The sequence below is a fragment of the Equus quagga genome, chromosome 17 (genome assembly GCF_021613505.1).
Source record: "Equus quagga isolate Etosha38 chromosome 17, UCLA_HA_Equagga_1.0, whole genome shotgun sequence".
NCBI lineage: Eukaryota > Metazoa > Chordata > Mammalia > Perissodactyla > Equidae > Equus > Equus quagga.
The window spans coordinates 18,651,332-18,665,781 of record NC_060283.1 but is presented as its reverse complement, the minus strand read 5'-3'; the positions used below and the strand labels follow the sequence as shown (position 1 = coordinate 18,665,781).

General features: G+C 35.3%; 1 protein-coding gene across 1 annotated transcript; it reads left to right on the top strand.

The window, feature by feature from the left end:
* Positions 1–10,184: 10,184 nt before the first annotated feature.
* Positions 10,185–10,886, top strand: LOC124229366 (olfactory receptor 4A8-like). The gene has a single exon (XM_046644548.1). The coding sequence runs from the start codon at positions 10,185–10,187 to the stop codon at positions 10,884–10,886; it is 702 nt and encodes a 233-aa protein (XP_046500504.1).
* Positions 10,887–14,450: the final 3,564 nt, after the last annotated feature.

Below are 14,450 nucleotides of genomic sequence, written 5' to 3'. Positions count from 1 at the left end.
AGATGTTCATCTTGTAAGGCTCATACCATTGAGCTCTGTTTTGATTTGGCACTCTAAAGATGTCATTCCTCTATCTTCTTGCTTTCTATCCTCTTAAGAAATTGGTTGTCAACATTATTTTTACTTCCTTGAATGCAATATATACTTAAGGTTTTCTCTTTGTCTTTGATTTTATTATGCTTAACTTTTCCTATTTATCTGTTTTTGAAAATTTATCATTGTATTTTTTATTTTATTTATTTTTTGCTGAGGAAGATTCACTTTGAACTCACATCTGTTGCCAATCTTCCTCTTTTTGTATGTGAGCCACCACCAAGGGTGGCCACTGTCAGACGATTGGTGTGGGTCAGAACCCAGGAACTGAACCTGGGCCTCCAAAGCAGAGCATGCTGAACATAAGCACTAGGCCACTGGGAATGGCCCCCAAAACTTATCATTTTACAATTTTATTCTTCATGAGATTTGTAAACTGTATGAATGTACATCAAATGCCTTTCAATAGTTTTAGAAAAAATTCATTTCTTATGGCTGAGTAGTAGTCCATCGTGTGTAAAAACCACATCTTCTTTATCCATTCGTCCCTTGATGGGCACCTAGGTCGCTTCCAAGTCTTGGCTATTGTGTATAATGCCGCAATGAACATAGGGGTGCAAGTATCTTTATACCTTTGTATTTTCAAGTTCTTTAGATAAATACCCAGCAGTGGAATAGCTGGATAATATGGTAGATCTATCTTTAATTTTCTGAGGAGACTCCAAACTGCTTTCCATAGTGGCTGCACGTTTGCACTGCCACCAGCAGTGAACAAGGGTTCCCTTCTTTCCACACCCTCTCCAACATTTGCTGTTTTCTGTCTTGTTAATTATAGCCATTCTGACAGGAGTGAGGTGATACCTCATTGTAGTTTTGATTTGCATTTCCCTGATAGCTAATGATGTTGAGCATCTTTTCATATGCGTGTTGGCCATCTGTATGTCTTCTTTGGAGAAATCTCTGTTCAGATTTTTTGCCCATTTTCTAATTGGATCGTTGGCTTTTTTGTTGTTGAGCTGTATGAGTTCTTTGCATATTTTGGATATTAACCTCTTATCTGATATGTGGTTTGCAAATATCTTCTCCCAGTTGTTAGGTTGTCTTTTCGTTTTGTTGATGGTTTCCTTTGCTGTGCAGAAACTTTTTAGTTTGACGTAGTCCCATTTGTTCATTTTTTCTTTTGTCTCCCTTGCCCGGTCAGACATGGGACTTGAAAATATGCTGCTCAGACCAATGTAATAGAGCGTACTGCCTATGTTTTCTTCTAGAAGTCTCAGGTTTCAGGGCTTACATTCAAGTCTTTAATCCATTTTGAGTTAATTTTGTGCATGCTGTAAGGGAATGGTCTACTTTCATTCTTTTGCATGTGGCTGTCCAGTTTTCCCAACACCAGTTATGGAAGAGACTCTCCTTTCTCCATCGTATGCTCTTGGCTCCCTTGTTGAATATTAGCTGTCCATAAACGTGTGGGTTTACTTCTGAGCTCTCAATTTTGTTCCATTGATCTGTGCGTCTGTTTTTGTCCCCGTACCATGCTGTTTTGGTTACTATGGCTTTGTAGTATAATATGAAATTGGGGAGTGTGATACCTCCAGCTTTGTTCTTTTTTCTCAGGAATCCTTTGGCTATTTGGGGTCTTTTGTTGTTCCATATACATTTTAAGATTCTTTGTTCTATTTCTGTAAAAAATGTTGAAATTTGATAGGGATTGCATTGAATCTATAGATTGCTTTAGGAAGTATGGACATTTTAACAATGTTAATTCACCAATCCAAGAGCACGGGATATCTTTCCATTTCTTTGTGTCTTCTTCGATTTCTTTCAACAATGTCTTATAGTTTGCAGTGTACAGATCTTTCACCTCTTTCGTTAAGTTTATTCCTAGGTATTTTATTCTTTTTGTTTCAATTATAAATGGGATTGTATTCTTAATTTCTCTTTATGCTACTTCATTGATGGTGTATAGAAACGCAACCGATTTCTGTACATTGATTTTGTATCCCCCAACTTGACTGTATTCCTTTAATATTTCTAAAAGTTTTTTAGTGGACTCTTTAGGGTTTTCTAGATATAAAATCATGTCGTCTGGAAAGAGAGATAGTTTCACTTCTTCTTTTCCAATGTGAGTCCCTTTTATTTCTTTTTCTTGCCTGATTGTTCTGGCTAGGACTTCCAATGCTATGTTAAATAAGAGTGGTGACAGTGGGCATCCTTGTCTGGTTCCTGTTCATAGAGGGACAGCTTTCAGTTTTTCTCCATTGAGAATGATATTTGGTGTTGGTTTGTCATATATGACCTTTATTATGTTGAGGTATTTTCCTTCTATACCCATTTTATTTAGAGCTTTTATCATAAATGGATGCTGTATTTTGTCAAATATTTCTCTGCATCTATTGAGATGATCCTGTGATTTTTATTCTTCATTTTGTTAATGTGGTGTATCACATTGATAGATTTCTGGATGTCGAACCATCCCTGCATCCCCGGAATGAAACCCACTTGATCATTATGTATGATCTTTTTAATATATTGTTGTATTCGATTTGCTAGTATTTTGTTGAGGATTTTTGCATCAATGTTCATTAGTGATATTGGCCTGTAATTTTCTTTTTTTGTGTTGTCCTTATCTGGCTTTGCTATCAGGATAATGTTTGCTTCATAGAAGGAAATAGGAAGCCTCCTCTCCTCTTCAATTTTTTGGAAGAGTTTGAGAAGGATAGGTATTAGGTCTTCTTTGAATGTTTGGTAGAATTCACTAGGGAAGAAGTGGTATTTATACACGATGGACTACTACTCAGCCATCAGAAATGATGAAATCAAGCCATTTGTGACAACATGGCTGGACCTTGAGGGTATTATGCTGAGTGAAATAAATCAGAGGGAGAAAGTCAAATACCATATGATCTCACTCATAAGTAGAAGATAAAAACAAAAAGAAAAACACATAGCATTGGAGATTGGACTGGTGATTACCATTGGGAAAGGGGGGAGGGGGTTGGACAAAAGGGGTGATTAGGGTCACATGTGAGAGGATGCACTATAATTGGTGTTTGGGTGGTGAACATGATGTAATGTATACAGAATTCAAAATATGATGTACATCCAAAAAAAATTACAAAAAGAAAAAATTCAGTCCTGTCTCTTCAAATACTTTGCCTACCGAGTCTCCTTCTCTTCTCTTTCTTAAATTGCAACTAAATTAAATATGTATTAAAACTACGCACTGTGCCTTTTAAATGTCTTTTATGCTGTTTTCTGCATTTTCCACCCTTTTACCTCTCTGTTATTTGGTCTAGATATTCTCCTCTTATCTTTCTTCCCATTTACTAATTCTCTATTCATATGTGTCTAGTCTGCTGTTAAACACAATGATTGAGTTCTTAATTTTCGTTATATATTTTAGTTTTCAAATTTCTTTGCTTCAATTTATTATCCATTCTGTGCTTTAATTATTTGAACCTACTAAGTTTGTTTTAAAATGCTTGTTCTTCCCTGGTCTAGATCATCTATATCTGTGTCTATTGCTATTGCTTTTCAATTAAGCCTTGTATTCTATATTTTGTTATTTTTGTTTTTGTCTCAGATTTTTGTTTAAAAAGTTGTAGAGATAATTCAAGAATTACACGATGTTTTCTTCCTTAAGAAAGGATTTCATTTTGTTTATAGCTGGTAGCTAGGCTTGGGCTATGGGGTGGGGCTAGCGGGTGAAACTTAATCTAATCAAGCACTTAGATGATTCAAGCTGGGCTTGAGTTTTTCTGAGAACTGCTATATTTTCTCTTCACCCTGACTCCAAGAGTAAAGCCCTTTGTGGTCTCAGATGTGAGCCTGGTTGTTTACAAATGCCCCTTTTCCTTGATAGACCATGAATACTATTTGTTGTTCCCCAGGATAAAGTATGTTTAGGAAGCTCCACTTACGTTTTCAGGCTTTCATTCATGGTTTTTAGAATTAGCTCATATCTTTAGAGAAAATAAGCCAAGAAATGCAGGATTTAGCTCTGGCTTATTTTCTCTTAAAAATATTGGCCCTATAAATCCTTGATTCCTTGTTAGATCTCTAATGATTTTAAATACGTGTATTTTACATTTTTCCAGCTCTTCCAGCTCACTTCTTGGGAGATTTGGTGCAAAACAAGCCATTCTCGCTTTTCCAGGTGACAAATATTATCTCTCCATTTAATTTTCTAGTTTGGCAATGGATATGGTTTATAGAAAATTACTGTGCCTTATTAGCTGTTTTGAGGAAATGTCTATATCGGTTAATATTTTCAATGTATTATTCTTACTAAAGCACATAAATTCAGGTTCTGGGCTGCTGTACAGATCATCTTTCTAACAAGTTCTTTCACTCCATTCAGTTGTGCAGAAAGCATTAGTAGTTCTTTGCATTCAGCTGGAAGGGGCATGGAGAACTATATCTATGCATATATTAGTTCCCCAGCTCTGAGTTTTAATTTAGTTTAGAGGAAGCTTGATTATATTAGACAGTTCTCCTAAATCAAGGATAACTTCTATATGTTTTGACATTTACCAGTAAGAGAAGTACAGTGCTTGGATGTATTCCTTTTATTTTCTTTTTGTGAGCAAGATTAGCCCTGAGCTAACTACTGCCAGTCCTCCTCTTTTGGCTGAGGAAGCCTGGCCCTGTGCTAACATCCGTGCCCATCTTCCTCTACTTTATATGTGGGAGGCCTACTGTAGCATGGTGTGTCAAGCAGTGCCATGTCCGCACCCGGGATCTGAAATGGCAAACCCCGGGATGCCGAGAAGTGGAACCTGCAAACTTAACCGCTGTGCCACCGGGCTGGCCCTCTTGGTTGTACTCTTTAAATCTTAGAAATAATATATGCAACTTTTGGGGTTCTTAGATTTCCTCCACTTAGTAGGTAAACTGAAAACCTCCAACTTTTGGTGTGGCTTAACATATAATAAAAGTCTTCAGTTGCTTCATATAGGCATTTAATGACTCATTACCTAAGATACTTATGTCCTATAAAATTCAATAGTAAACTAAATATAGTGGAGATTAACATGCTCAATGCAGCAATATGCCAATAGCTAGTCATATTAAGACAAATAACAATAGAATCTCTCAGAGATTTGATGTACAGGTAGGCTCTTGTGGTAAATAACTTTCTTGAGAAATGCTTACTCAATTGATATTGGACTAAAGTTAAAGTACTGAATTACTGGAGTGAAAATCATTATGGTTCCAGCTGACATAGATTCAGACCTTGATCAACAACATTCACTGCAACCCAGAACTACAGGTCTGTGATTACTTTTCTTTTCAAGAATCGAAACATCAACTTCAATTACTTCCCAGTCTCAAGGCTTTCTGCTTCTGAGCCTCAGGGCCTCTTGAGCAAAGGCTCTAACAGTGAGAGTAAGGACCTCCTTTGTTGAGGATATGAATGGATAAAGAAGACTGCAACTGGTTTTCCTTTCATTTTGGCTGAAGCGTTCTTTTGCCTTACCTAAATATTTGTAATATGAAGCTCATAACTTATTATTTCCTTTTTAAATAGTTTTTTCTTTTCGAATTACTGGCTTTTCACATATTTGGCTCTTTGCTACTCTTCCATGGCAAGAGCCAAATCCTTTCATCTCGAGGGATTGTTCTAGGGGAGAAAACTATCCAGGAGACATTGCTTTCTTTGAGTTTGATCCAAATGTTCTAATAAGCTAATCTATAATTATCTTACATTATCTTCATTTAAAATAATATGATGTAAACACCACAGGGTGTGTCCGTACAAATAAATGGAAGGATTATTTTCCTGATGGAGCAGCTCAAGAGATTTCCAGGTTGGAGTCGATCTTCAACTGGTGTCTAGGCTTTTAGATGTTTTCTTGTTATATTTTCCTTTTCACAGATATCCCTCATTTCTTGTAGAAGTTTATGCAAGTTCCCATTTTTTGGGGATGAAGTTGGAGAGATGTAGAGAAATCCTATTAATTAAGGAGGATGTGGCCTTAGGGATAAGCTATGTGAATGATTGAAAGGCTAAAGAGTTTTATTATTACCAGGGGAATGCTCAGTCATTGGCTATTCTAGGAAGTTTAATCCAAACATTTGTCTTATTAGGCACAGAGATGTATTATTGGTCAGAGACATGAATGTTATCCTAAATGCTCAAAGTACAGTACTTTTTGTTAGTCTTGCTGTAATTGACTGAGAAGAAATACATTCAAACAACCCATTTAAGTACTTTTAAATTTTTCTGTTGTTGTTCTGGCAAATAATGGGCTTGGCCAAGTTAATTTCCACTAATTACGTCAGTTTTTATGTAGCCATAAGAGCTTGCTGGCTTTGTTTTTCTTTGAAGAAATTTTCCCAGCAAGTGAGAATGTTCAATTATCTTTCACAGTAAATATTCATGTGATATTTAAGTGTCTTTATATTCTAGGCATCCACATTGAATATTTCTACATTTATCTAAAAGATTGAGATTATGGCGAGCCTGCGTGGAAGTATGGAAAGTGTGGCCACTTGAAACTATTTCTAGATTCACTTATCAGACATACATTATTATATGTTCCATGATCACAGGTAGACACATGAGGTATCTACAGTTACCTCACATGAAGGAAGGAAGTACTGATGTTAAAGACCAAGGGAAAAAACACAAGAGGTGAGTTCTTGTAACAACCAACAAGAGATACTCATAGAAAAGTCATATATTTAAATTTAGATATATTTAAATATAGCTAATTCTTAAACATCATATTTTTCCTTGGGTGGAAGTCTGAACTGAGTAAAGTAAGCTAGCAAACATAGAAATGAACCAGAATATACAGAATGTATTTGTTTTTGGTATTGCAGCCTGACAGATGTTTATTGTCCATTTTGCCAAATAAAAAAGAGAAACATGTAATGCATTAGAAATACACTAATGGATTTATAATCTTGGTTTATGGTCTGCTACATTTTATGTTATATGTTCATATTTATAATTTTTTTAGACAGTTAAATTAGAGAATTTAAAATGATATATAATATCAACTGTATTAGAATATAAAGGAATGAATGGGTATTTTATTCTGGGACCTTGATAAGAATCTTTGTGTGTGAATATTTTAAAATTGTCACAGCAACCATGTTTGTACATATTCATAAGGAAACCCATGCTCAGGGAAGTACCTTGCTTACTGTCACTTAGAGAGACATAAAATTGTAATTTGAAAGTACTATAGTATTTTTCTACCTACAGGATTTTAATCTGTCCTTTTGAAAAAAATTTAGAACCTATGTTAAATTATATTTCTAAAATAGAGAGGTGCTAACTTAATGGTTTAACCTGAAAGACTAGAAATACCATCTTTTGTTTTTTATAGTATCAAATCTTTGATGACTTATACTATGGGGAATACTTTATATACCTAATTTTCACATGTAAATAATTTACTTGGCTGATAGATTCATCCTGGTGAAATCGAATATTGTTGATTAATAAGAGTAAGAGCACTAGATTCTGCAGAATGTAATGAGTGAAAAAAATTCATTGGTTATAGATTACCTTCTACCCTTATGTTCTTCAACAGGTGCACTTTTATCAATCTACAGCTTCCACAATGACAGAACTTCTGAATCAAGTGGGAGCGGTGATGTGAGTGACCCTGTGGAATGTTCCTCACAGTGGGCTTCTAAAGAAAGCTCAGACTTTCCTTCACATGTCCTTCCCCCACCAAATCCACGTGAAGGGACTCAACTTGTGCTACATTTGAGGTTTAGTAATTTTATAACATTTTTGAGCAGTAAATATTCTGAAATTTTAGGTTTGTATTTGTAGTTATATAGTTCTTCTAGTTTAATTTCGTCCTAACCATCAGAGGTAGAGTTTCCGAGATATCAGTGATCTTTTATTTAGAATTTTCTTTTCTTTTTTTTTTAGGAGGTACTCTATGTTTATTTGGTATGGCTTCCCAAGAAGCCTCCTCAGTAACCCCTGGAATCCTCAAAGAGGTGTTCTTCCACCACTTCCTCACTAAAGGAAATCATTGTGAAGAAGATTTTTTTAAAGAATATGACCTCACTTAGTTTTCACATTAATATTCTTATTATTTCGGATATCCATTTATTAAATATAATTTTTCCTTCCTAATTTGTTCCTTCTTTTCTTTTCTTTTCTTTTCTACTTTTCTCTTATTCTGCTTGTTTCAAGTTAAAATACATCTAGTCATATACCTACATGTGTAGGTAACTATTACTACTCATCTATAATGAAATAGATAATTCCTAAGACATGCCATCTTATCTTACTCCCTAATTGTGGTTCAAGAATTATAGCTATAATGTTCTTTTTATCTTGAGCTATGTCTATAATTCCTATCAAATTCACTAAGATCCAGATGGCTTGTTCTGATGCAATGTTCATAATGAAGCACTCAAGAACCTTAATAATAGCTGTCATTCATTGAGACTTTATCAGGTGCCAGGCACTTAGCATGTTCTAGGCACTTTATTTGTAATAAAACAACAAACCTAAAAGGTAAGTATAACCATTTTAAATATGATGAGAGTGAGGCACAGAGGGGTTTATCAAGTTGCCAAAGGTCACCTAGATAGTGGGTAGCAAAGCTGGGATTCCAACACAGGCAGTGCAGCTCCGTAGTCCACATTACTTACCACTGTGCTATGTTCTCTCTCAAAGGATGTTTTGGATCTTAAATAGGTACACACTGAATGAGAAACTTATAATCATCATTTGATCTCCATAATTATCAAATCCTATTGCCACTGGCTATGTTATTTTAAGTAATGGTGATAAGCTTGTAATCTTTTATTTAATTATAAAAATATGAAGAAAGGAAAAATTGCCAGCAGAATAAAATAAGGTGGGGCTGCACTAATAGTACCATAAATAGTTGGACTAGAAAGGCTTCTGACAACAGCTATTTCAAACCCTTTGTTTTCCAGTGAGCAAACTGAGTAGGTTTGTAATTACATTTTGAAAATGTCTCAAACCCATGCCTTTTTACCCTGAACTTGGAATTTTCCCTTGAGTATGCTGCTTTTTCAAATCTGAGCACTGAAATTCTATTTTGAGCTCTCTCAGTACCTAAGAAACATTGTAAACAAAACTATGTCCCATTGTCCTCTACCTCTCTTTCCAGTATCTTCTACCTCTCTTTCCTCTACCTCTATTTTCTCCTCCCTCACTACCTTTCTCATCCCAAGAGTTCTGAAAAAAAAACAACACTACCTGCTAATTTAATAGAGGCGATAGTCATACGTCATTTTGTTTCAGCCAAAAATATTTGCTGAAAATTTACGCAGTGTATTGTGTGTTAAGACTTGCGGGATAGGCAAAGATTAAATGGAGAGAATTACAACTTCTTAAAAAGCTGCCAGAGAGTCAGGCCAAGTAGTTGCTATAGGGAACAATAAATTCAATTATTTTCTAAGTATGTCATAGAGTTCAAAGTCTAGTTTCTTTAAATTGAATGAGAGATTCATGAAGACTGTATGTCCTTTGAAACATGAAGGTTTGAACATGTAACAGTGGAATAACACAGTTTTAAGTGAGCTATTCCAGAAGAGACAATATTTTTAATGCTACATAAATCACATTGTCAAGGTATTCACCACAGATACTACCATCTCAAAGGTCTGACTTCATGCCAATTTATTTAGAGTTTATCACCACCACTAGAGAGCAAGTTTCCAGAGAGCAGGAACTCTTTCTCTGTTCATCATTGCTGATTTTTATGCCAAGAAATCATGCAGTTTAAATAAGGCTTTATTAAATGCAAGACTCGACTCTTGTGCCTTAAATTGTGCTTCTCCACAGAAAATCCGCTAAGATTTTGAGATATAACCTCTTACTTGTAGGCCCAACAAAATCATCTGAGAAGTAGAATTGTTAAAGTAGGGTGTAATGAGCTCTTTGGAAGAATTCAATTGATATTTGCTAAATGTTTATTCTATGTAAACCACTGTAGAAAATGTAATGATGAAGATGTCCCAGTGACAAAATGGATGTATTCATAGTCATGTTCACAATTGTATTTCAGGTCCCGTTCTTCTGAGCTCTAATCCCTGAAACAGGCCTTATAGAAGAGTAAATGGGATATAGTAACAATGTAACAGAATTTGTCCTCCTGGGCCTCACTAAGGATCCCGAGGCAAAAAAAGAATTATTTGTCATGTTTTTATTCATCTACATTGTGACAATGGTGGGCAACCTGCTCATTGTGGTGACTGATTTTGCCAGCCCCTCCCTGGGCTCCCTGATGTACTACTTCCTTGCCTATCTATCACTCATGGATGCAGTTTATCCCACTGCCTCTTCACTCAAGTTGATTATAGACTTACTCTATAATAAAAAGACAATTTCCTTCCCAGCTTGCCTGGGACAGCTCTTTCTAGAACACTTATTTGGAGGTGCTGAGGTCTTCATTCTGGTGGCAATGGCCTATGATCGCTATGTGGCCATTTGTAAGCCGCTGTACTACTTGACTGTCATGAATAGACAGATTTGCATCCTGCTGGTGGTGGTGGCATGGGTGGGAGGGTTTTTGCTCTCTATAGTTCAACTTCTCTTTGTATATAGTCTCCCCTTTTGTGGCCCCAATGTCATTTACTGCTTCGTCTGTGACATGTACCCATTACTGGAACTTGCCTGCACTGACACCTACTTTCTAGGCTTCACTGTGGTTGCCAATGGTGGAGCAATCTGTATGGTCATCTTCATCCTTCTTTTGATCTCCTATGGAGTGATCCTGAATTCCCTTAAAACTCACAGTCAGGAAGGGAGGCGCAAAGCCCTGTCTACCTGCAGTTCCCACATCATGGTGGTTGTCCTGTTTTTTGTTACCTGTATTTTCATGTATGCTAGACCTGTTTAAAACTTTCCCATTGATAAATCCATAACTGTTGTTTATACGGTTATCACTCCCATGTTAAATCCTTTAATATACACCTTGAGAAATCGGAGATGAAAAATGTCATGGAAAAACTCTGGTGTAAAAAATTAACCATATGTAGAATAAGAATGTGTCACCCACACTGAACACATTTGTTACTAGTTCTAAAACAACAAACAGGCAGCAAATTCTAACAATGAACGACTTAGTGAATTCAATGGATTCTCTAGGGATGCTTTTCTTTATTTATACAGAAGCATCAACAAATGGAATCAATTGTCCTTTGAGGTTAGAAAAAATCTAATAGAGAAATTCTGGAGGATGAATAAAAGGCATAGATATTTGCAGTATCACAAGGAAAAGTAAACTAAGTTCACCTTGTAACTTTATTTTTCTCAGTTTTTATTGAAATGGGACTTCAGAAGAAAGAGTCTTTTCTTTTCAAACGTGAGAAATATACTACCTTTAAAAATTTGCTTTGACTCAAATTAATGAGAAAGCAACTTGGATAATAGTTAGAACAAATTTCTGGTGCTGAAGTTCATAACTACGAACCCATTGTTTTGTTGTAATATGGATTTCTTGATAAAGAGGTAATGTTGGGTGGGATTTAATGTCAATGAATACAATGAGTTTTGTGAATCCATGTACAGGAGTGTTATAAACAGAAGGTGTCTATTCTTGTTAAGAGAAATCAGTATCTCATTCATGATTAAGTAGGTCTGATATAATAAATGTGATACCAGATATCTGACTGGTGGTTTATTATGATCTCTGCAATGGCCTTTACTGATGCTAGTTTGGGTATTGTGCTGTAGGGGTGGCCAGAAAAACAATGGTGAAGACAAATCCATATTTTTAAGTTCATGTATAATAGTAGACTGCTATTAGATCCATTATTCCGTGGATTAATTTAGCAAGCAGTGAAAGCTTGCAAAGAACTTGACTAGTATTCACAGATGGGTCATGCTATCAGTTTGCTCATCAAGAGTCTTCTCTTTGATGTCCGGTGGGCATTTATGGGGAACAAATATATTTACACATCACACTCATTCTAAGAGGTCCATTCACTGCCTTATCACCTCTCATACCTTTTTGTCATCAAACTTTCAATCTTTTTCTTTCTAAGTTGCTGATGAGCTGGCCAAGCCATGAATGGGGTAGACCTATACCTCAGGTTATCTCTTCCTTGCCATGTCCACAACCAGATATACTCCCTGAAAAAATGACTTCTGGGGATATTTCCTTTCACTGCTCCCTTTCATGATCACCCTGTGAGTTTGTATGCAACAATAATATTTTTCCAGAGTCAGCGCACTGTGTAAATCCATACCTGTAAGTGATTTTTTTTTGCCTTTTCTATAAAAATCTAACTCTTTTAGGTGACCTTTAATGATTCTCTAGGTGTGAATGAGGGAGAAGTGATGAAGCAAAAGGAGCAGTTAATAAGGAAATTTAAAAATAGATTACCAAATTTTGTTCATTCAAATAATTTTATTTTTTTGAAGCAGCTTTAAATTCACAAAAAAATTGAGTGAAATATATAGGTCCTTATATAGCTGTAGTCCCCAAATAGGCATGACCTCATCCATTGCTGACATCCTACAACACAGTAGTATATTTGTTACATTTGGTGAATCTACATTTAAGCCTCATTATCACCTTGAGTCCATAGTTTACATTAGGATTACTTTTGATGTTTTACTTTCCATAAGTTTGAAAAGATGTACATTTGCATGAATGCACCATTGTACTACTGTACAGACTATCTTAACTGCTTTAAAATCCTCTGTGCTCTGTCTGATCATCTCTCCCTCCCCAGGAACTGATAATAAACACTGATCATTTTACTGTCTCCATAGTTTTCTCTTTTCCATAATGTCATATAGTTGAAATCATACAATATGTAGTGTTTTCAGGTTGGCTTCTTTCACTAAGTAATATGCCTCTTCGTTTCCTCCATGTCTTTTCAGGCTTTAATAGCTCATTTCTCTTTAGTGTTGAATAATATTCCCTTGCCTGGATACACCACAGTTTATTTATCCATTCTTCTACTGAAGGACATCTTGGATGTTTTGGCAATTATGGCAGGGTTTAGCAATTATAAATAAAGCTGCTGTAAACATCTATCAAGACTTATTTGTAGATGAAAGTTTTCAACTTCGGTGGATAAATAGCTAAAGAATATGATTGCGGGATCATATGGTAAAAGTAATATTAGTTCTGTAAGAAACTGCCAAAATGTCTTCCAAAGCAGCAGCACCATTTTGCATTCCCACCAGCAATGAATGAAGAGTTCTTGTTGCTCTACATTCTTGCCAACATTTGATGTTGCCAGTGTTTCACATTTTGGCCATTCTAATAAGTGTGTTGTGATATTTCATTGTTAATTTAATTTGCAATTCACTAATGATACAAGATGTTGAACATCTTTCCATATACTTACTCCCCATCTGCATATCTTCTTTGGTGAGTTGTCTTTTAAGGCTTTTCCTCATCTTTGGATATGGCTACTTACTTTCTTATTACTGAGTTTCAAGTGTTCTTTGTATATTTTGGCTAAAAGTTCTTTATTAGCTGTATCGTGCATATATTTATCCTAGTCTGTATCTTGTCTTCTAATTCTCTTGCACTGACTTTCATAAAACACTATTTAAATTTTAACGAACTCCAAGTTATCAATATTTTATTTCATGGATACCACTTTCCATGTTGTAACTAAAAAGTTATTGCTATACTCAAGATCATCTAGATTTCTTTCTATGTTATTTTCTAAAATTTTTACATTTTTGCATTTTTCACTTAGGTTTATAAACTATTTTGAAATAATTTTTATGAAGAGTATAAAGTCTGTGTCTAGATTTATTTTTTTGCATGTGTATGTCCAGTTGTTACAGCGCCATTTGTTGAAAAGACTGTCTTTGTTCATTTGTCAAAGATCGGTTGACCATATTAATATGGGTCTATTTTAGGACTCTTTGTTCTGTTCCATGGATTTACCTTGTGTATTTTTTTCATCAGAACCATATTGTCTTCTTTACTGTAGCTTTATGTTAAATTTTTAAGTCAGGTGGTATCAGTCCTCCAACTTTGTTCTCCTTCAATATTGATTTGACTATTCTAAGTCTTTTACTTCTCCATATAACTTTTAGACTCATTTAGTTGATATCCACAAGAGAACTTGCTGGAAATTTGATTGGGATTCATTGAATTTATTGGTCAAGGTGGGAAGAATTGGCATCTTGACAATACTGAGACTACCCATTCATGGACATGGGATATTTCTCCATTTATCTAGTTTCTATTTGATATCTTTCCTAAAGTTTTGTAGTTTTCCTCATACAAATCTTGTATATATTTTGTTAAATTTGCATCTAAGTATTTCATTTTGGATGGAGATGATAATGTAAATAATAATGTGCTTTTAATTTCAAATCCCACTTGCTCGTTGCTGGTATAGAGGAACCTGATTGACTTTTGTATATTAACCTTGTATCCTCCAACCTGGCTATAATCTCTCATTAGTTCCAGGAGTTTTTTAATTCA